Genomic DNA, 20,064 nt, shown 5'->3' on the forward strand with positions numbered 1-20,064 from the left:
AGCTTCCTGACACCTCTCGCGATATTTGACTACAGACGTGGACTCTTGGAAAAATCTCGGAGGGTAGTGGCTGGTTGAAAGGGGTAAGTAGCGCACACATCTATGGAGGAATGTTTACGACGCTATAGTGAATGACGTAATGGCAAACGCACGTGTAATCGGTGCTATTCTATTAATATAAAGCACACCTTTTATGAAAACAGTATTCAACTATAAATATGGCGACGGTTGTGTACACGCAGGGCTAAGGCTATTTCATGGAAATGATGCTCGCTCAATCTCGGCCGTTACAAGAAGCTGTGGTTGTATCCTTTCGTACAATGACCGCTTGAGTGTTTACGTTCAGAACGTAGACCGAAACGAGAGGTGACAGTCGCTCCACGGATGAAAAAAATGTGGCGGTAGTGTGATGAGACAACAACTAGAGTAACCGCCCTTCTATGACTTGCTTTGTCCAGGTCTTTGCACTTTTGTTCGCCCCAGTGTCCATTGCAATTTCAATTCTAGCTACTACGGAAGCATTCAGTCGCGTTGAAAAACCCACAACAGAGCCATTTATTGTTTTCTCCTATTTCAGGCTGACATCACAGGAAAACCTTAATATGAGTGATGATAAGCCTTTTCAATGCACTGCTCCTGGATGTGGACAGGTAACTCCTGCTTCTAATGGGACCGTCTTTGTTGAGTAGAAAAAATGTCCAAGAAATTAATTTACAGTTCTCTTTACTTCACATCATCCTGCTTGTCTTGTCCTCCCAGAGATTTACAAATGAAGACCACTTGGCTGTCCACAAGCACAAACATGAGATGACCCTCAAATTTGGTCCAGCCAGGACCGACAGCGTCATCATTGCTGGTAAAACAAACAAAAAATCAAAACTACGCTTACTTACTCATCTAATTTGTCTTCTTAAACCTTTCAATCCATTGCAGACCAAACACCCACACCTACACGCTTTTTGAAGAATTGCGAGGAGGTGGGACTCTTCAATGAACTCACAAGTCCTTTCGATCACGACTTCAAAAAAGGCTCTGAAGATGACATTAAAAAGGTTTGCAAAGCCAGCAGCTCATCTCGTTTTTATCCCTGTCGCTCATTTCCGTGACTTTTCTGTAGTTACCGCTGGATTTGTCCCCGCTCACCACCCCGGTCATACGCAACAAGAGTGAAGAGCCCGCCGCCCTGGAGGCCCATCGAGGCAGCCCTCTGCCTCACCCGGAATCGACAACTGATGACGACAAGGTGAAACTCTCCTTTGGAAATTGCCTTTTAGGGTTAAAAAATAAAATCTGAGTTGCAGGAAACACACATTGGAAAATGTTGGAAGTAAAGCAGCATCACATGTTAAACTTTGGAGCTTCCACTGTATTGTCATCACTACTTAAGGTTAAAAAAACAATTTTTTCTGCTACCAGTAGGAAATTGTTCTTAGGAATCTAATCACATGTTCTCTTTTCTTCATCTCTTTCCTCGTAAACACTGAGAGAGAAAAAAAAGAGTTTGTCTGCTGATGCAGCTGAGCTGTTGTGTGGTTGTTTCCAGGACTTATGTTTGCAGCCAGCCTCAGTGCCAACATCCGCTATAGTCCATCCGGCATCCCTCCAAGTTCCCAATGTACTCCTAGCAAGCTCAGAGGCTAATGTCGTTATACAGCAAGCGCTCCCATCGCCAACATCTAGCTCTGTTATTACCCAGGTCCCGTCCACTAGTAGGCCTCTAGTGTAAGTAACTCAGAATGTCCCTTTAAGAAAGAACAGAATCATAGTTGATTTCTTCAAATCTTCATTTCAACTTTTTTTTTTTGGGTGCCTTTTTGTCTTAGTGAGGCATGCGCTTGTTTTGTCTTTAATTTAAGTGTAGTTTGCTGACTCCTCATTTTGGCTGTAGTCGTTGTTTCTTTCCAATTTGCCGTGTGTGTTATTGCAATTCAATTTTAAAATCGTGTGTGGAGAAAATGACCGTATTTCTGTCCACTATTGGAAAATTGTCTGCATTCTACAGTTTGTAGTGAAAAATAGCACATCAGCGGCGTGCCGTGTCCATTTGTTCGTCAGATAGCACCGCAAAGGTGAAACTGTTTAGTTTCAACCGACTCGACGCGCAACCCAAAATCAAATTGCTTGAGCTCGATGGGTATTTCTTCATTCTCATCCATTGTTGCTTGAATGTGACAGGATGTTTTTATCTAGCTATCACTGTCACTAGAATGTATGTTAATTTGGGGTGGGCGGGGCTAACCACAATGTCTTTTGTTTTTTACTGCAGGCCAGTGTCTGGCACCTTTCCAGTGCTCTTACAGCTGCCTAACGGCCAGACAATGCCAGTCGCCATTCCAGCTGCCATTACCAGTTCCAGTGTACATATTCCCACTACCATCCCAGTGAGTATCACAAAAACTGGAAATGATCGTCTGCTAAATAATTTCATTATTTCCCCTGCCACAAATATTTGACTGTTCTATTTTCTTTATAGATTAGTGAATATGCATGATGGCAAAAACATGAGACCGTGTTCTTAATCGTGATTGGTCAGCGAGGGATATGAGGGTCACGTTTGGATTCCGCATGGCAGCAATCGCTCCTCAAGTGATGTTTAGACAACACTTAGTGATTGATTAATGCCACATTTTGTCCTTGCTCGTCTCTCGTTCTCTTGGACAGCGGGGACTATTTACGACATTGGCATCGGTAGATTTGGCAGTCACTTTGCATCTGGGGAGCGAGCGAGCAAAGTAATGGACTTTGTATGGCGGCGAGGAATTTGTGGGAATTGGCTGAAGCGCAAACAGGAACTCGTCCAGCATACTTTGTCATTTGTCCTTGTTCAAGTCGAATCAACGTTTTTGATTTCTGGCAGAGAGTGTGGATTAGCACTAATGTGTTTTGCAATCCTGTTGTATGTGCGGTTCGTGCGAGGGTTATGAATCCTGTGCGACAAGCTGCGTATGAATGAAAAGGTACTTTGACTTACGAATTAAGATCAATTTACTGATCTATTTAACTAGCTTTCGCAATTGAAGTAATTAAAATGCCATTCCAGATCATATTTTGTTCCATCTTGAATTAAGAAAAACAGCATTTATGTGCAATAAATTCCATATTTTTGCATGTGTTTATGTAAAAAAAAAAATACTTGGTAATAGGACCTAGAAAAAATAATTGCTGATCACCTTAATCGCAATCACAACATTGAGTAGAAGGAGAGAGAAAAAAATATTTGAGTGCTACCGCTAACCTAGCAGCATCTCATCAGCGGTTCTGAGACAAGTCCTGCTTTTGGACCTCCAACTTGGCTCTCTTATCGCCTCTTCAGCTTCCTGCCCATATGCTCTCACACAGCCAGGCAGAGGTTCATTAGCGAACACACACACACATCTGAATGTGGCACCACCTCTACAAAATAACGGGCTACCCGACATAATGAGGCTGAGATATGAGGGAGCTCTGCTGCGTTTGTGTGTGTCGTGGGGGGAGCGCCAGGCCGCCTTCTATTGGGGATGACTAATTTTGTGCTCTGTGTGTGTCTGCTGTCAGCTTGTCAGACCCATCACCGTCGTGCCTAACGTCCCCGGCATCCCCGGACCCCCCTCGCCACAACCACAGCCCGCCCAGTCAGAGGCAAAACTGGTATTTAATCATCATTATATTTTTACCTCCAATGTTAATGTGCTCCTTACTTTGAAAAAAAAAAAATATATCAAGAGAAGTTGCTAATGAGTGAGATTACTATTTTTTTTCCCCAATTTGAAAAAATGAATCGGAACAAATATATATATGCTGTAGTGTGTTGTGATCAAGATGTGTGGCAATGTGATGAAGCACATATCACAAAACCCGTAAGCGTTCTCAGCATGCCTCGCTGCTCGAAATTAACAGATATAAACTGTGGACAGGAGGCGTTTTTGTTGGCACGGAGAGATTGATCCCAGGGAAAAGGAGGAGGGGGGAGGTTGTTTGGAATCACAGGGGTGTGGGGAATGACAAACACGGAGATGGCGTACACCGGTGGTGGGGGAGCGGAGGGCGAAAGCCAGCTGAGGGCATCCTGGCACATCTCAGCGAGACACATTAAGTCGGCCTCACCCTGCATGGAACCTTTTTGTTCAGCAGAATCCTGCCTGACCTGCACCGCCTCCCTCCCCCTTTTCTCTCCGGGTGCCTCCCATTGCACTCAGCTCATCAGCAAACACCTAATGAGCCCACGTCAAGGAAACAGACCCCTGCTCAACCTGAGGGGGGAGGGGAGGGGGGAATGCTTGAGGGGGATGGCGGCGCAGCGACTGCTCTTTACAAGGACTGATGATGCTGCAAAGACCACAATAATGATAATTAACTTGCTGAATTTAGAAGATTATACTGTTAATTAGTTGCAAAATAAAGATAAGTAATATAGAAGCAGATGGTTGAATAAGACCCATGAGAGGAAGGGTTATTACACTGATGAGCTTTCCATGGCAGAGATGAAATATGAATCTGACTGGCTCCCCCCCCCCCCCCGTCTTTCTCGGGGCCATTCCAAGAGAATAATATCTTGTTTCTGCCAGAAGAGCTTCTGGAAGGGTATTGCACCATAAACTCATTTGCTAGATAGATTGGGCTGGCAAAGGTGCTTGTTAGAATAATGCGCTCCTCTGTTTTCTCATGTAAATGTATTGCCTCTCACTTTGTTAGTCTTTCAAAGGGCTCAGTCTCTTTTTTAACCTTGTTGCCCGCCGTGTGTCTTAATCCTCGTGAGTGTATTGAATACAGCTAACAAATATTTTGAGAATTGTGTATTCTATTGATTATCCCATTTGTTTGTCTTACTAGCAATGTTATTTATGCAAATTTACTTTTGTCAACTTGGTGTTTTTGTTTTGTCAGATCAGGTCAGGGCCTGTTTTAATTTTTTTCCCACACCAATTGGAAGCTTTGAACGGTCCACAGTATTTTTCATTCTTCATTTTTCAGAAACCAAAAGGCTCGCTGAGCCAGCAGCTCCTTCCGCTAACCAACGGTGACGGCGGGGAAGTCCAGAGCAGCGCCATAACTCACACCGCTGCTCCCGTTTCTCCAGCCTCGATCCCAACTCCGTCCACGTCCCTCGGACTGACCTCTAACCTTTCACCCGCCAGTGAGGAACCCTCCGCACATTCCCTTCAGCAGCCAGCCACCTCCACTACAGAGACACCCGTAAGTACATCCACAAAAAGAATTGTTAACATTTGTTAACACCGATAGATCTTATTCACAGGCTTCCCCGGCGACCCCCGCGCCAAACCCTCCGAGCGCCGGAGGTCGGCGGCGCAGAGCCACCAGTGACGACCCCGATGAGAAGCGGCGCAAGTTCCTGGAGCGCAACAGGGCTGCTGCCTCACGCTGCAGACAAAAGAGGAAAGTGTGGGTGCAGTCCTTGGAGAAGAAAGCCGACGACCTCAACTCAATCAACGGGCAACTTCAGGTGATAATCGTGTGCATGCACTCCTCCTTCAACACGCGTAGATTTTTTCTTCTGTCGTGATGAAGTCATTAAAGCCCATTAATAAGAGACGCCGTCTGACAGCAGCGGCGGCGGCGCGTATGCGCGGGGCCTTTACGTCGATAACACGGCTGTCAATAAAGATGTATCCTCCAGATGTCGGCCGCACGCAAGCGTGTCCTCGCTTCTGTCTCGGCAGTTTACCGAACGGCCTCCAAACTCTCCGAGGGAAAGGTGTCTTGCTTGAACCTTTGTTTCGTCGCCGGCAATTAAGAATGCAACGCTGACAAGTTCGAAGCAGTTCACGTATCGTCTCCGTTGATATGTTTGTGTCGGGGGGGCGGCACATCAGGGTTCCAGACAATTAAGATGCCGTGTTTTTTGGTTTTTTTTTGTAGATTTGAGATTCAGGTGTATAGCAAGTCAAATGTGATTTGAAACCAAGACGAGAAGAGGAGGCATGTTTAAGATGTGTGAAAAGAATACAAAGAAAGAAATGACGCATTTTGCGGCAAGGCATTAATCAGCACAGCCAACGGCTAAGCTGATCTGCAAAACTGCCTCTAATGAGACACAATTATTCTAACATCAGCCTTAACTGGCTTCTTAACGAGGGGTCAAACCCGGCAGCTCTCCGGACTCCCAGCTTCGTGCAAAAAACATTTACCCAAACTTGGGGTCCAAAACAAGTTTTCACCACGTCACACTTGTAATATTTTGTCTACCTTCCAAATTACAACAGCAGTTAACACATCGATGAAGTCATATATTGGCCATTTTCAATTGGACCTTCGTGTTGGATGTCGAGCCCGGTGAGTGTGTGCTATTACTCAAGGCGGCAAAGCTCCACGTTGTCCCTCCAACTGTGTTTAACTCTCTCTTACAATACTTTGATCCCGCCAACCCCAGCTTAGTTAGAAAATACATTGTGGTCCTTTTGACTAATAGATTGAGCCACTTGCCGCTTCTTAAAGGGAAAAAAAAAGAAGCTTAAATCTGCCACCGGTTGTTCCATGGAGCCCGGTTGCTCTAAATCCACTTAAAGTCACCTTCAGAATTAATGTGTGTCTTTTTGTGTGTGTCGCCTCCTTTTTTTTTTTTTAACATGCAGAAATCCTTCGCTCCACCGGGAGCTCTTAACGACACCCAAATGTAAATGTCGGCAGCATCTATGAAGTTGCACCGACAATTACGCGGTTCACCTTAAACAATTTCAGATTTGGGTTTTTGAATGTATAGTTATATACTTAAAAGATTAAATTGTCAATATACTGTGTGCTAGTTTTCTCCGCATTTTGACATATCGTCAGTGTCTGGCGCCATTTCACAATGTCGCCATGTGTTTTCTGTCTCCCAAATAAGAGTGAAGTCACCCTGCTGAGAAGCGAAGTGGCTCAGCTGAAGCAGCTCCTCCTGGCTCATAAAGATTGTCCTGTGACGGCCATGCAGAAAAAGTCCGGCTATCACAGTGAGTAATGCGCTATTATTCTCAGTTCCGGGCCAACTTCTTTGAAAATGAGCTCCGTTGACCTGCAACATATGCGCGCACATCCCAATTTTGTAAAAAAATAGTCGACATATTAATAGACAGGTGTACTGAGAGATAAATTTTTGCTTGGCTAGATGAATCCATCTGAAGGACCACAGGTGGTCACAATAAGCAAGCAATTGTTAAGCTTCTTATATGACACCCAAATAAATTTTGGCTCGGTCCAACCAAATTTTTTAGCGGTAGAAACTTTTGTGACAAACACGCCGAGCAGAATTGTGTACGAACCGAAAGTGTTTGTTTGTATGTCACATGATCATAGTAAGAATCTTATCAGCTATATTTTGTCCTTTGCTGATGCCACAACGTTGAAGTTTACTGATTTAAGCACAAATGTGACTTCTCCAAGTTAGAATTTGGTCCAACTTTCACAAACAAATTGAAATATTTTATTGCATCGTGAGATTGACTTCGAGAAAAATGACTTCATTCTCTAAAGTTAATTCTCTTAATAATACATTTTTATTCTCAAAATATAATGACTTCTAACATTACAACTTTATTATTTTCCTCCCTTGTATTAGTGAATAGATTGATGTGACTTATTTTGACTTGTTCAATTTGCATAGTTTCTCATCAATATCATATGAATAGAATTTCATCATAAAATAATTTCCAGCGTCTACTTAAATTACTAATATCCAATAAAGGATTGATGCATTTCTTCATAAGAACTCTGACGAGATGAGGTCCACTCACGTTTCATTATCGAACAGAGTGGCTCAAAATGTCATTTGGACTCCAGTCAGACTCTGACGTGACCGATTCAGTAAAGTGGATCATTTCATTCTGGCTGCCTCGGTCTTACCCACAAGATCCGAACAAGCCGCCTCCTTCACGGTGCCGCCGACTGTCCTTCCAGTTAGCCAACTGGAGTCTGGCACAGTGTGCTGGCCATCTGTTCGCTGCAAAACATCGAGAGCAGGTAGAAGCTTATTTGAGAGCTGTGACGTCACACGTCTTTTTGAGCGAAAAAGCAAAATGTTAGATGTAAAAAGAGAAATTGCTACTTGTGAAAGCAGCTTTATATCGGAGAGCAGATCCTTGTTTCTCCCTCCTCCCAATCAGGATCCAACTAATTGAAAGGCAAGCGCTTGCTGAACAGCTGGTGGCATTTTGACTCCAAGTCTTACCTACTCTCTAGTGTGAGCATCATTAAAATCAGGCGCTGTAATCATCTGTCGCTGCAGTCGTTGGCAAGGTAACCAAAAACAAATGCGATGGAGGTGGGGGGGCGCCCTCATGATGTCCATTTAAATTGACACTGGGCGCTTGAACTATAAGCGGGGGGCAGAAACGCGGCGTTAAATCGAGATTAACGGAAAGCCTTGAGCGCTTTGGCACCCCCTGATCCGCGTTTTCGGGCAGTTCCTCCAAGACCGTTTGTCGTCCTGACTGCAGTCGCCGACAAAGACGAGAGCTGCGAGGAGATGTCGGTCCCCAGCAGCCCTCAGAGCGAAGCCATCCAGCACAGCTCCGTCAGCACCTCCAACGGGGTCAGCTCCTCTTCCTCCTCGGCGCCTGCCACATCCAACCAGAGCACAGACGAGAGCCAGCCAATGAGCGGCACCACCCAGTCTCGGCCTTCGGGGAGCTGATCGGCCCCATCCGATGCCTCTGGACCGTAGTCTTATTTATTTATCGATTAATTTATTTGATTCATTCTTTTTAGGCAATAGTGACGCAATGGAGACAAAAGGCACTTTAGTTGTATTTTAATGCTTTTATGACTTAATTTATTCAATTTAAGGTTTCTTTAACAGTTAATGCCAGAAGTAAGGGATGGGCTTCATCCATTAATTATTATGCAGCACATGGTCTTGGCACATTTATTTATTATATTTATTTTATTGACAAAGCACTATTTGACGTTTTTATTAATTTTTTGATCATTTGCTTTCAGTATTTTGCACATTTAGAGAAACAAAATTTTTCAGGCAGTGGCAGCTTTTGTCACACACACACGCACACACTTGTAAATGGCTGAATCCGATGTTCCCATTGGACTACTTTTTAAATTCTGTGTTGGTGGGATCCGCTGTCATCAGTCGTATTGTGCCGTTTGAATGTTTCCGCGTAGCCTCTGGCCGCTCCATTACCCGGAGTAAGCCTGTTCGTTGTTTCAGCAACATTCCTCCTGTAGTTGATTGTTTTCTGTGATTGGCGGTTGGGTTGTCATGGCGATGAGCGCCATTCATGTTTTTTGTAGAAAATGGTTCGCTGACATTAAAGGAGAAATGCTTGCTTTTGCTATTGAAATGAATGTAAATAACTTCATGCAGCTCACGTGACTGATTGCTCCTTTTTAATGGAATCAAGAGGACAACAACATCATTGGTACATTTGTATCATTAAATGTTTTGGTGTGTTGTACTTCCTAGTTGTTCAGTTTTTCTATAGCTGAGCTGGTTTGAACTGCTCAGATTGCTTTTAGGAATTTTCATTAAGATGAGCAGTAAGAAAATAAGTCCCACCGTGATGTTCAATTTTATTCTGTACTGGCTTACTACTGTGTAGTCCTCAAGAAGATTTAATTCAACTTTTTTTTAAAGAAATCTTTTGTGCTCTCTGCATGACATAATGATTCTCTGCGAGAATTCAACAATGTTTCAGTCCGATTACTCAACAAGCAGCGTCGTTTTAGTTGAACTGCTAAACCAGGGTGTGATCGTGTGTTCAGTGTGTACTTGTGACTTGTGAACGTTCTTAATGAAATTTTAATTGATAAGTTGTAATAAACCTTTTAATAGCTATTTAAAATCATCTCTGCTCTTTTTTTAATTGTTCAGAAATAGTCATATCTCTGCTCTTTTTTTAATTGTTCAGAAATAGTCATATCAATGCTGGTTTTTGATACCTGTCATTAAGTTGCTTTATATTTTTCCCCAAACTCCACAAATTCATGTAGAGCCCTCAAATATCTTTTGTGGTCTCTACTGCCATCTAGCGGCGGTATAAAGTCGATCATTTAAATAAAACTTAAATAAAATAATAATCGAAATTGAATGCACTACTTCTATATTTCCGATAGGTGGCGCTGCATTACAATATATGAGCGTACATACTATGACCGAAGTGTACAGTTCCTGGCAAAACGGTTGGAATGATGGGGGCAGGGGAATTAAACACAAAGACTTGATAACACCGTTAGCTAGCGTGAAATGACACTTTGTGGCACCTTCACACGTGAGATGCAATTAATGAGTCCCCCAGCCCTCCTAAAATACTTCAATAGAAATATTGGGTTTATTTTAACATCTCTTACTGTGTATATAGAACATCTTTTCACCTCTGAAAAAAATGCTATTGATTATGAAATCATCTAAATGTGTTGTGAACTTAATTTACTAATTTCCCTGAATTCAGCCTAGCAACAAGGCGCTTGACAGCACATAAGTAGGCCATGCTTGATTAGCTGCTGATCACACAAGGGAGAGTTGCAAATATTTCTATGTAGGTCACGGCCATCATAAATAACATGTTTGTTTTGGGAACTGGGGGCGTAATATATTGTAAACAAAGCCACAAGCTAATAGTGCCGCTGTGTAGCAACATGCATCTTCACAGGGATGATGAGCACATGAGGCTAATTCCTTTAGTTTTCATAAAGACGGTTTTATGTACTGTGTTTTTTTGTTTGTTTTTGATCGGATTGAAATTTGGGCCTTGCAGAAATTATCCGTACCCTTCCCCAGATTTGTATCTTGAAATAATCCTGTCTCGGAAGTTGACAATTTATATAAAGCTGTAAATATTTTCTGAATGCACTTTAACTATTCAGTTTAGTGGATAAAATGCATGCTCTGTCGGGTTTAATTCTGTGGAAAATTTATCTTGTTGTTTTGGCTCCTTATCTTTCTCATCAGTTCAGTTTGGTTGCATCTTTATTTCAACTGGCAGACCAAACGTCATCCACACACTTTATATCTGTGATAAAGAACATGATGTCTTGGTAAAAACGGCCAGATGATGTACTTACAAGCAGATTGATTCCATAATGTGGCAAGCGTTTGACCCATCGCGGTGTGCCTGTGTGGAGCAGCACTTTTAATTAAGCGAGGATTAAGGCCAAACGGCCTCATTGACAGGCGAATGTGTCATAAATACAAACGGAGCGACACCCCGCTTGTTTTTCTTCGGGGCGTCGGGGTAAATTAAAAAAAAAAAAACGCACAGGCTGCTGAATAAAAGATGCCGCAGGCTAACAATGAAGAGCTGCTGAGTGCCGCATTTTTTTTAAAAACGGGTTTTAACCCCACAAATCCGAGGAGACTGAGATGAAACAACTTGATTTACATTTAATTCAGATTATGTAAATATCCTGCTTGTGTCTTGAACCAAACAGGAACAAGCTGCCTGCAGCAGCCACTCAAGATGGCCGCTATTATCATGCAAATGTTGTGGAGGAGATTTAGTTCACACATAATGTGGACGTTCATTTATTCCGTTATGGAGTGCAGATGATAAAGGGTCAAACCATATTACTGAGTGAGACTGGCCATCTACTTTAACTCTTTTTACCTCTGGATGGGACCAAGGTTGCAAAGAGGTGGGACATTTTTCAATAAACTGGTTGGATTAAGAATGGACCATCCAATACAGTACAACATTGTTCTGTACTTTTTTTGTAGGCTAAAAATGCTCACTACAGAACAAAATAATTTTAAATAAATTTGAAGAAATCTTTTTTGAAAAATGTATCCAAGTTTATCCTTACTGAGCCAATTTGAGCGTCTTTTTGTGTATTTATAATGTATGTTTTCTTTGTGTATTTACTACAAATGTACATTTGTGTTCTGCCCCCTGGTGGAGCACCTAGAAATAGCAGCACAATGCCCATTGTATTATTATAATGCACATTATCTACTTCACCCTGTATGTTTTTATAAAGTATAATACAAGAAATGTCTTTTGCTTCTTTTCTGAAAATTCCCAGAATTTTTCAACCCCATGTGGTTCCCCAGCAAAGCCCCAGCGGGCAAGTACCACACGCTCCACTCCGCCAATCCCTCCCCTGAGCATTGGCCTTTCAAAGAGGCACTAGGAGGTCTCCTCCATTAGCGTCTGACATTAGTATTCATGCCCAGGCTGGGCTGGTCTGGTCTGGTCTCGTCTCGTCGCTCTAGTGCTGCATGTGCACATTGTAATCCTGCATGAAATTTACCTCCGCTCTTGTCAGTACTGGGCTATAAATGCTGCATGCTGATGATAGCATGCTGTTTTATGTCCGTAAAGTGAAGCCTGTGTTTACGTTTAGAAAGTTTTGAAGCTTTGAAAATCAAAACAGGTATATGCGTTAGAATTTTTCATTCACTTTTGTTTTAATTGAGCTTGTCCCAAAAAGTTTTCTTCTTGCTATCAAATTTTGATTTTTTTTTTCTGTACTGAATTTGAACGCTAGCAGCTAGCACCGCCTTACAGTTATAGTTTATAGATGCCTTGATAGCAAATGAATGGATTGAGAATATTACGACAAAAAAGTGTGTAGCCGATTGTTAAACAAGAGCGTGAGGACCTCAGGACGGTTTTGTCGCTTGATCTACGACTTGCAATGATGACCATATTCCTTTTAAGCTTTTTAATTAAAACACCTCTCATCCCGTAGCTTCTTCGCGGCTTTCATATTCCGCATATAAAACGTTACGATGCTCTTTCAGAAGCCGTAAAACATTCCCTGCACGCTCACTGACATTGAGCGCATTTACAATGTCAACCAATGGCACACCTGCCTCCCTCTCAGTGCCCCCCCCCTTGTATTTTGTAACCCCCCCCCCCCCCCTCCCTGCCCAATGCATTGACCACTGATTGCGCCCATATCTGTTTGCACGGTTGTGTTGATTGATTGTCTCTAAGACGGTCTTGATCGCCCTCATTAGCTCCTTCATTACACCGTTCATCATATGGTAGGCCGGGCTTTTATTGAACCGCTCATCCTCATAACGCTAACGTTCAAACATAAAACATTTTTGGGTGGCTACTTTGACGTGTTTGTTTGGACTGCTACTCTCTCAGTTTTGGCACAATGTTTAATATGCAGTTCTTAAGAAATGTTATGCTATTCAAATTCCTAGAGTGAATTCGAGGCCAATTAGCATATACGTACAATACATACAAATAAATTGCTTATTTTTATTTCCAGGTCAGACGTCCTTCACTGGAATATTATCAACATAAATCAACTGGCCCGGTCCAAATAAATGTTCACGTTGGTGCTTAACAACATGTCAGCGGATCCACACAGTTTGCCGCAATTAGTTCAGTCTGCTTGAGCCTACCGTGTTCGTTTTCTCCTGCAAGCCCAGTTAATTTAACGGGATTACGAGCCTCGCTAAACTGGGATTTTCCCATAAAATGTGCCAGTGAAGCTACCGAGGGACGTCGATTATGAGCTTGACCCAGAGACAAAACAGTCGGGGTCTGCCGGGTCACTGCTTTAAGAGACAGCGCTACACTCGTTAGCTCATAAAGTTTTTGACTGATCGCACAGAGTCAACTCTCGGGTGATAAACCCAAAAGGACGCCCCGAGCCGGGAGAACTAGCGTAACGTGTTTGATTAGCCAAAAAAACGCCAGCTGTTTTGGGTAATTTAATTTAAAAAATGGAACAAAATACCATTTTGTTTTTCTTTTTCTTAGGATGAAGTCAAGGGCTCGGAGAGTCGAGTCACAAAGTGATGATGGCATGGAAAGATTCGATGCAGCTCTGCTTACCTTTTAGAATTTCACACAACAGCTGTGAGTGATACCGATTTTGTTTTTTTGTATTGTTGTGCTTTTACATTACATAAATGTTCCATTGACAATAATTAAATACTATTATTGGTCTGTAATCTTTTTTCAGTCATTGGTATCAGATTTACATTCCAGCGATTTGATCGTTCACATATTTTCATTTTTTTAATTGGTTGTTTTTTTGGGGTTAATTAATCTCGTTTTTCGGATTAATTAATCCAATGATTTGTTTATACATACTAATTGTTTTCCACAGATTGACAAGCTCATAATGCTTTCCAAAATTGCATAAACCTCACGTTACACAAAATATTTTTATAAAGACTTTTCTGCCTGGATTACGTGATCCGTCTTGTCTTCGATCTTGTCTGGAAGATGTCGGGAGATGATCAATATTGATCTCTGCTCTGTTCACCCTTTTTATGACATGTCTCTAAAAACAAAAACAATTATATTAGCTTCCTATAGCGGGTCACATGTAACATGGCAACTTCACCATTCCCTGGACAAGAAAGCAATATTATGGGATTAGGGAGGGTTTATCTCTGTTCATTCAAAAGCAAGTCATAAAGCTGCCGTGACAGATGCTGCCTGTTGCTTGTTTATTGTGCAGCGCTGCTCCCATGTCACCCCATCAAATAATCTTCTCGTTGAGGTTTGAACGATGCCGTGCAGATGCCGTTCTGCTTTTCTTTGTGTCCCATCTGCCAGATAGCCAAGGGTCCACTTCTGATGTTAGATAACTGCTGATCCATTACGAGGTTGACTTGTATATTTATTTTCAACAGGCCATTAGAAGAACTTACAGATGTGCGTAAGTGGACGTTGAGCCAGAGGCAAGCAAAGATGGGAAATCCTGGTCCAGAAAATAAAAACCCTTCCACGCTTTGGCTTCTACGCAACCAGCAGGTAAGATGAGTGAAGTCACATAAACCAAAGTTGGGTCATAGCGGGATTGCGCAACCTCTGGTCTTCTGTATATTATGTAAGGCTATTATTATATGTTATTATTACTTAAAGACATCAAGACTTTCAAATATGACCTCTTCCAAGAGCCACCTGCAAAGAATCTTCTGAAGAAACCCTTGTGACCTTGACATCAATACCTCTAAAATGTCAATTACCATCGACCGCTACGATAACCAAATAAATAAGACAACCAGCAGCCTGTAAAAGAATTTCCAATTGCTCCCAAATCGTCCTCGGAAGCCGTAGCAGATGCTGCTTGTCTGCAACTAGTGAAACAAAAGATGCTCAGTACGCAGGTTTGCGACAACGAGCAGATTACTGAGCACATTATGGAGCCCCGCTGCCAAACAAACGCGAGTCGCGACCAGCTGTCCGACCTTCCGCTGTATATTCGGCCTTCATTTTCAGAAGAATAGCTGTCTTTCTGATTCAATTCAATAAATTCAATAAAGCGTCATAAGGCGCCGAGATCATTGATTTCAATCAGCCAACTACATTGCTGAGATAATGAAATACCCATTGGCATTTTGGCCATGTTGGACTGTCCAATTATGCAATAATGGGGGAAAAAAGAAATGACTAGCTGCATTCATCATCTGTTTGAGCATGTGATTTTCAAGTTCTATTTAAATGCTTAATAGTGTTTGAAGATAAGGAATGTGGTCCAGAATTATGCTTTGGGGGGCGGGGGTAACAAAAAACAGCGCTACAGTTGCCAAGCTTGGAAAACAGCTACAAATATTACTTTTTTTTTTTTAAATACTGGTTTCAAAGTATTTCCTTCTTAAAATTTTACTTAACCACTCGACACTGAATCCCGAAATGATTCAGGCCACACCGAAACAAAACGGCGATTGGGATCCTGACTTGTTGCCCAACACACAAAGAGCCATTCGTCACCGTCTCAGCGCTTTTCTTGTGATTATCACTGGAGCAAAATGCTCTTTGTGCTGCCACACTAAGATGAAACATTTTAATTACTATTTGCCAGCCACATATTGCCCCCGTTTCTCCTAGCCGAGTCCCATGTCTCCCGATATCTGTGAGCAGACCGGAATTTTTCCTCCAGATAGAACTGGACTCAAACGTGATAGTGGATTTTGTTTCCTTTGTTGAATTTGTGATGAAAACAAGAACATCCGTAAGGGATCAGGCTGAATGACGGCACAATTATACAATTCCTTCTGAGATTGTCGTCGTCCTAAACAAACACGAGACACTAATTCAACCACCCCATACGTGTTTGTTCAGATAATAGCCTCGTCTTATAGTTAAACGGTCGCTCATGGTTATATCAACACATAATATTTCATTCACGTGTGTGTGTGTGTGTGTGTGTGTGTGTGTGTGTGTGTGTGTGTTGGCTTGTTTTGACCTTGCTCATGAATCGCATCAAATCATGATAGCGGCGCACACCATACGTCACTGTCACGCCACCGGCTGTTCCAGCCTCGTGCTGTTAATTTATCTTTCCTGGTGAAATTGAGTTTAATTGGTCGACGCTTTCTAGCTAGCTCAGCAAGAAACGGCTTTTGAGATTATGCGGTATCTCCGAGTCTCGTTAGGTTGCTTCTATGTCTAGGATTTCCATGATGCGCTTCTATGTGATAAATCATAAGTGACGTTGAGTTGGAATTTATCATCTTGTTGAAAATTGTTTTGATGTGCTTGATGCTAGCCATGCTAACAGGTAGCCACGAAAAGTACATGTTGAATTTATTGATGCAACAGATTAGGATTTTTAGAGATGTAAATGCCCAAAACAGTGATTTCATATACGTGTGTTTGCCGTGCACATCAAAATCAGGGTTAAAGAGTATGCGCTGCCCTTTTAATGGGTCACGGGTCAGTACTGCATTAGAGGAACATTTCTTTATGTAATAACTTTTATACACAGTGGGGGAAAAAAAACTGAGGTAAATTTTGGATTCTATGCGTCACTGTATGTCACCTTAAATGGCGACCTTGCAGCAGTGAGAAGACCCTAAGCTATTTTTGCGGTACAGAGAAGATCTAGTTTCAGCAATGTGTAGGTGCTTAGAATATGGAAGGGCCATTCGTCCGTGACCAGGAATACCTTTGTCCATGCACTTTTAAGGGCATCGGAAGTAACCAATAGAGTGAGACTCGGACCACAGCTGTTGTCTTACGAGGTACAAATGATGGGGGAGAACAGATAGAGGGGGGTCAAGAACGCGAAGAGGAGAGCGCGAAGAGCAAGGGGCGCGCAAGGCGCAGGGGCGCAAGGGGCAAGAGCAAGAAGCGCGAGGGCCTTTTTGGGGCGAACATCTGTGCTGTCAAGAGCTGAACCATCTTTGCTTTTGGGGCCACTCAAACTTTTGGAGAGACATCACTTTGACATCGGTTGAATAAATCTTTTCCCAATCAGCCGTGTGTCACCGAAGTGCTTCCTTACCCGGACCAGCCATCGTCCACTGAGTGTTTTTTTGGAGACCAGCGAAACAACAAAGACCATTCACCACATTTTTGGCGTCACGAACAGGATTCGTGTTCCCCCGGGGAATTCGCGCCCGCTTCCTGAGCGAGAATCCAGCGGTCGACCAGCGGCTGTCATTAAGGTGAGATGCTTCGCCCGCAGTTGCCGCGATATGCTCGGTTCTTGGACAGGTGGGGGGTCGGCCCCTTGAGGGGGGCAGTTACAACCGAATCTGATGTGGCCATGAGCTGTCTCGGGAGTAAGTTGTCTCTCCCAGTCAAAAAGTCGTCATAATTCGACTTTCGAAGGGGGAGTGGCCCCAAATAGAAGCAGCAAAGGAAAATAAAATAAAAAAAAATAGAAAATAAATAAAAAATAAGAAATAAAAAGTGAACAGTAACTTAGAACTTAATGGGGAATGTGCACAGTGGAGTGAGTGACATGTCTGGTGAGAATGATGAATGATGAAAAAGAAAAAGCCCGAAGTAGTGTGGCTCGTGACGGGACAGGTTGTCAGGGACATCGCTGTTGACCGTCACAATAAAAGAATGGTAGAAAGTCCCATAAAACGTGGACTTTAGTTTGGCGACAGATCCGATGGAGGATAGAAATTTTAGCTGGGTGAATGAGGCGAAAACACAGATACGATTGAACACTGTTGCGACAGGAAACTACCCGCCCCAGATGCAGTTCCTGGAAAAGCCGAGACACTGCAGTCGCACTCAGTGGCCGTACGGGCCAAGTGCGCACCTGTGGAGAGTTTCGATGGCTGGGTTAGTCTCCGTCAAAAGTCCGACCAAAAAGGGAGGCTTGCGCTGACCGCGTTTGGCAAATAGGAAAAGTGCGCAGCCTTGGCATCCGTAACTGTGAGCATGAATGTGGAAGTGACCCGGTCAGACCCTTTTTTAAGGGTGCCGAAGTGGTCCGGTCAGACCCAGTTATGGGTGCCGAGATCCGGTCAGATTTTAAGGGTACCGAGGAAAATAAAGCGCGCGTAAGCCACGTCGTTTGGACACTGATCGAATTAGAAGTGTGTGGGGGTTACAAGGCTCCTCGATTTAAACGCTGGTGCAAGGAAATGAATAGGTAAACCCGGTGGGCTGTCATTTTCGAATACCGAGGTAGCTGGTGCGTTATCGCGGCAACGGTCCGATCCCGATTTGTCGAGGCGCACTGTAATAGCATGCACGTCTGTCAAAGTTTGATAAATTTGAGCCGGCGACAAAACCGATATTGGACGAAGGTTTTGTGCGGCTGCTGTGTGAAAATGGAAAACGTGGAAAAGAGGCCTCTGGGGGGTTTAGTAGTGATATAAAAAGTAATTTGTGTGCACACTTAAGTTAAATTCTGCAGAATAAAGGGGAGATATACAGCGCTATTAGGAACGAAACGAAACGACACAAAAGTTAAGTAAGACGTGCGTATTTGTCAGTGCATCTGCTCTGATGACAGTTAAAATGACCAAACTGCTCAACAGCAGTTGGAAAGAAGCAAAATGTGGAATGGATTCGAATCCCGTTGTATGTCTTTTGTGTCCGTGTGTAATCTTTGTGAACTTTGTCATCTTTATGTTGTCTGTTTGAGCTTCCGAATGAATGGACGCTTGATGTGTGTACTTGTTGGGCCCCGTAAGTGTGTGTGTAGGGGTGTGTGCGTGCGTGTTTGTGTGGGTGCGCGCGTGTCCGTAAGTACGTGTGTGTGTGCGTGAATGTGCTCATGAGCGCGCATGGGGGTGAGTTTGAGTGTTTGGAAAACCACCAAAAATAACGGATAGTAGAGTGCGCTCTCGTTGCTCTGGGGCGCGTGCACGCCTGCGGTGCCCGCGCGCGGGGGGAGATCTGGCGGTGGGTAGGGCAGGGAGTGGCCAACCTGTATCTGCCCACTGTGTTTAAGGCTGGCCCCTCCCCGCGCGGTGATGCCGAGGCGGGGCGCAGGGCCGAAGTTATGCCCAATTAAGGGGGCCTGCCCTGCCAGCAACGAGAGAAACTATGATAGAATGGTGAAAGACGGAATGCTGAAGGAGCAAAAGAATGCATGACCAACTGGAGAAATAGGAGCATGCGTGTGTTAACCAATACGACACCAATATAGATGTATCCAAAGAAAAACATGCTGGGACGACAGCAAGCGGTGGCAGAAGAGTGTGGCCCCCTCGTAAATAATGGGGGACCCCTCTAAGGCCAGCTGACGCTCCTTTTAGCATTCTGAGAGGAATAGGAAATTGGATCTGACGAAAAGCTCAACTTATTAATTTAAATTGCTGAAAGGATGACAAAATTGAAAACAAATTATTGATACTCGTTTCTTTGGGGCTCTCCTCAATACTTCTGATTTTCTCGTTACATAAAAAACCTGAGACGGCGGATACATCCGTTGTCTCATGGAGGACATAGAGACACAGCATGAACTTAGAATTAATGTTTAACAGCCGTCTAACACGTGGAGTAGGAGCATGCGAGGGCTAACCACTACAACCCAAATATAGGTGATTTGAGTGTCTAAAGAAAACTCAACCGGTCAACACTAATTTATGAGAGCAAGAGAGGTATCAAGTGAGGGCCACAGCAGCAGCTGGAATTAAAGGAATTCTCTGGATTTAGACATAGGACTGAATTGTATGCATGGAGAGCCTGCTCGTAAATTGCGTTGGCCCGACAAGGCTGACCAGTGCCCACTGTAACAAGACGTACAGGTCAAAAGCAGCAAGTTCAAAATAGAGGAGGAGATGCCAACGAGGAGAGATTGGATTTGGTAGTAATTTGTTGGTTCTTTTAATACTCTTGTAAAAGTATGCTCGGTACAAATAAATTAGCGATAGGAGCATTTTAGAAGTCCAAAAGCAAGAAACTCAAATGAAAATCACATTCTAGATTCGAGTAATGGAGCCTAACTGGAGCATGGGAAAAGTGAACAGCTGAG

At 43.3% G+C, this 20,064-nt stretch overlaps 2 protein-coding genes across 5 annotated transcripts in view; both read left to right on the forward strand.

The window, feature by feature from the left end:
- Positions 1-14,563, forward strand: atf2 (activating transcription factor 2). Of its 3 annotated transcripts, XR_009715701.1 has the most exons (13): positions 1-83; positions 578-650; positions 760-856; positions 934-1,052; positions 1,118-1,243; positions 1,544-1,722; positions 2,267-2,381; positions 3,535-3,627; positions 4,951-5,172; positions 5,234-5,440; positions 6,821-6,926; positions 13,644-13,742; positions 14,528-14,563. XR_009715701.1 is itself a non-coding variant. In XM_061286532.1 (12 exons), the coding sequence occupies exons 2-12, from the start codon at positions 603-605 to the stop codon at positions 8,603-8,605; spliced, it is 1,542 nt and encodes a 513-aa protein (XP_061142516.1). In that variant the 5' UTR covers positions 1-83; positions 578-602; the 3' UTR covers positions 8,606-9,767. The 3 variants fall into 3 exon arrangements, 2 of the variants coding, with proteins under 2 accessions (XP_061142516.1, XP_061142517.1); XM_061286532.1 differs by lacking the exons at positions 13,644-13,742; positions 14,528-14,563 and adding an exon at positions 8,376-9,767; XM_061286533.1 differs by lacking the exons at positions 13,644-13,742; positions 14,528-14,563 and adding an exon at positions 8,409-9,767.
- Positions 14,534-20,064, forward strand: part of chn1 (chimerin 1) — a 17,991-nt gene continuing 12,460 nt past the window's right edge. Inside the window, exon 1 of one of the 2 annotated variants that reach the window (XM_061286534.1) lies at positions 14,534-14,648. Coding sequence is in view for 1 of the 2 variants with exons in the window: in XM_061286535.1 (XP_061142519.1) it covers positions 14,586-14,648 (63 nt within the window). In the remaining variant the exon portion in view is untranslated. The remainder of the gene's footprint in view (positions 14,649-20,064) is intronic. The other variant, XM_061286535.1, reaches the window with a different exon arrangement.

This window comes from Syngnathus typhle, linkage group LG9 (genome assembly GCF_033458585.1).
Source record: "Syngnathus typhle isolate RoL2023-S1 ecotype Sweden linkage group LG9, RoL_Styp_1.0, whole genome shotgun sequence".
NCBI lineage: Eukaryota > Metazoa > Chordata > Actinopteri > Syngnathiformes > Syngnathidae > Syngnathus > Syngnathus typhle.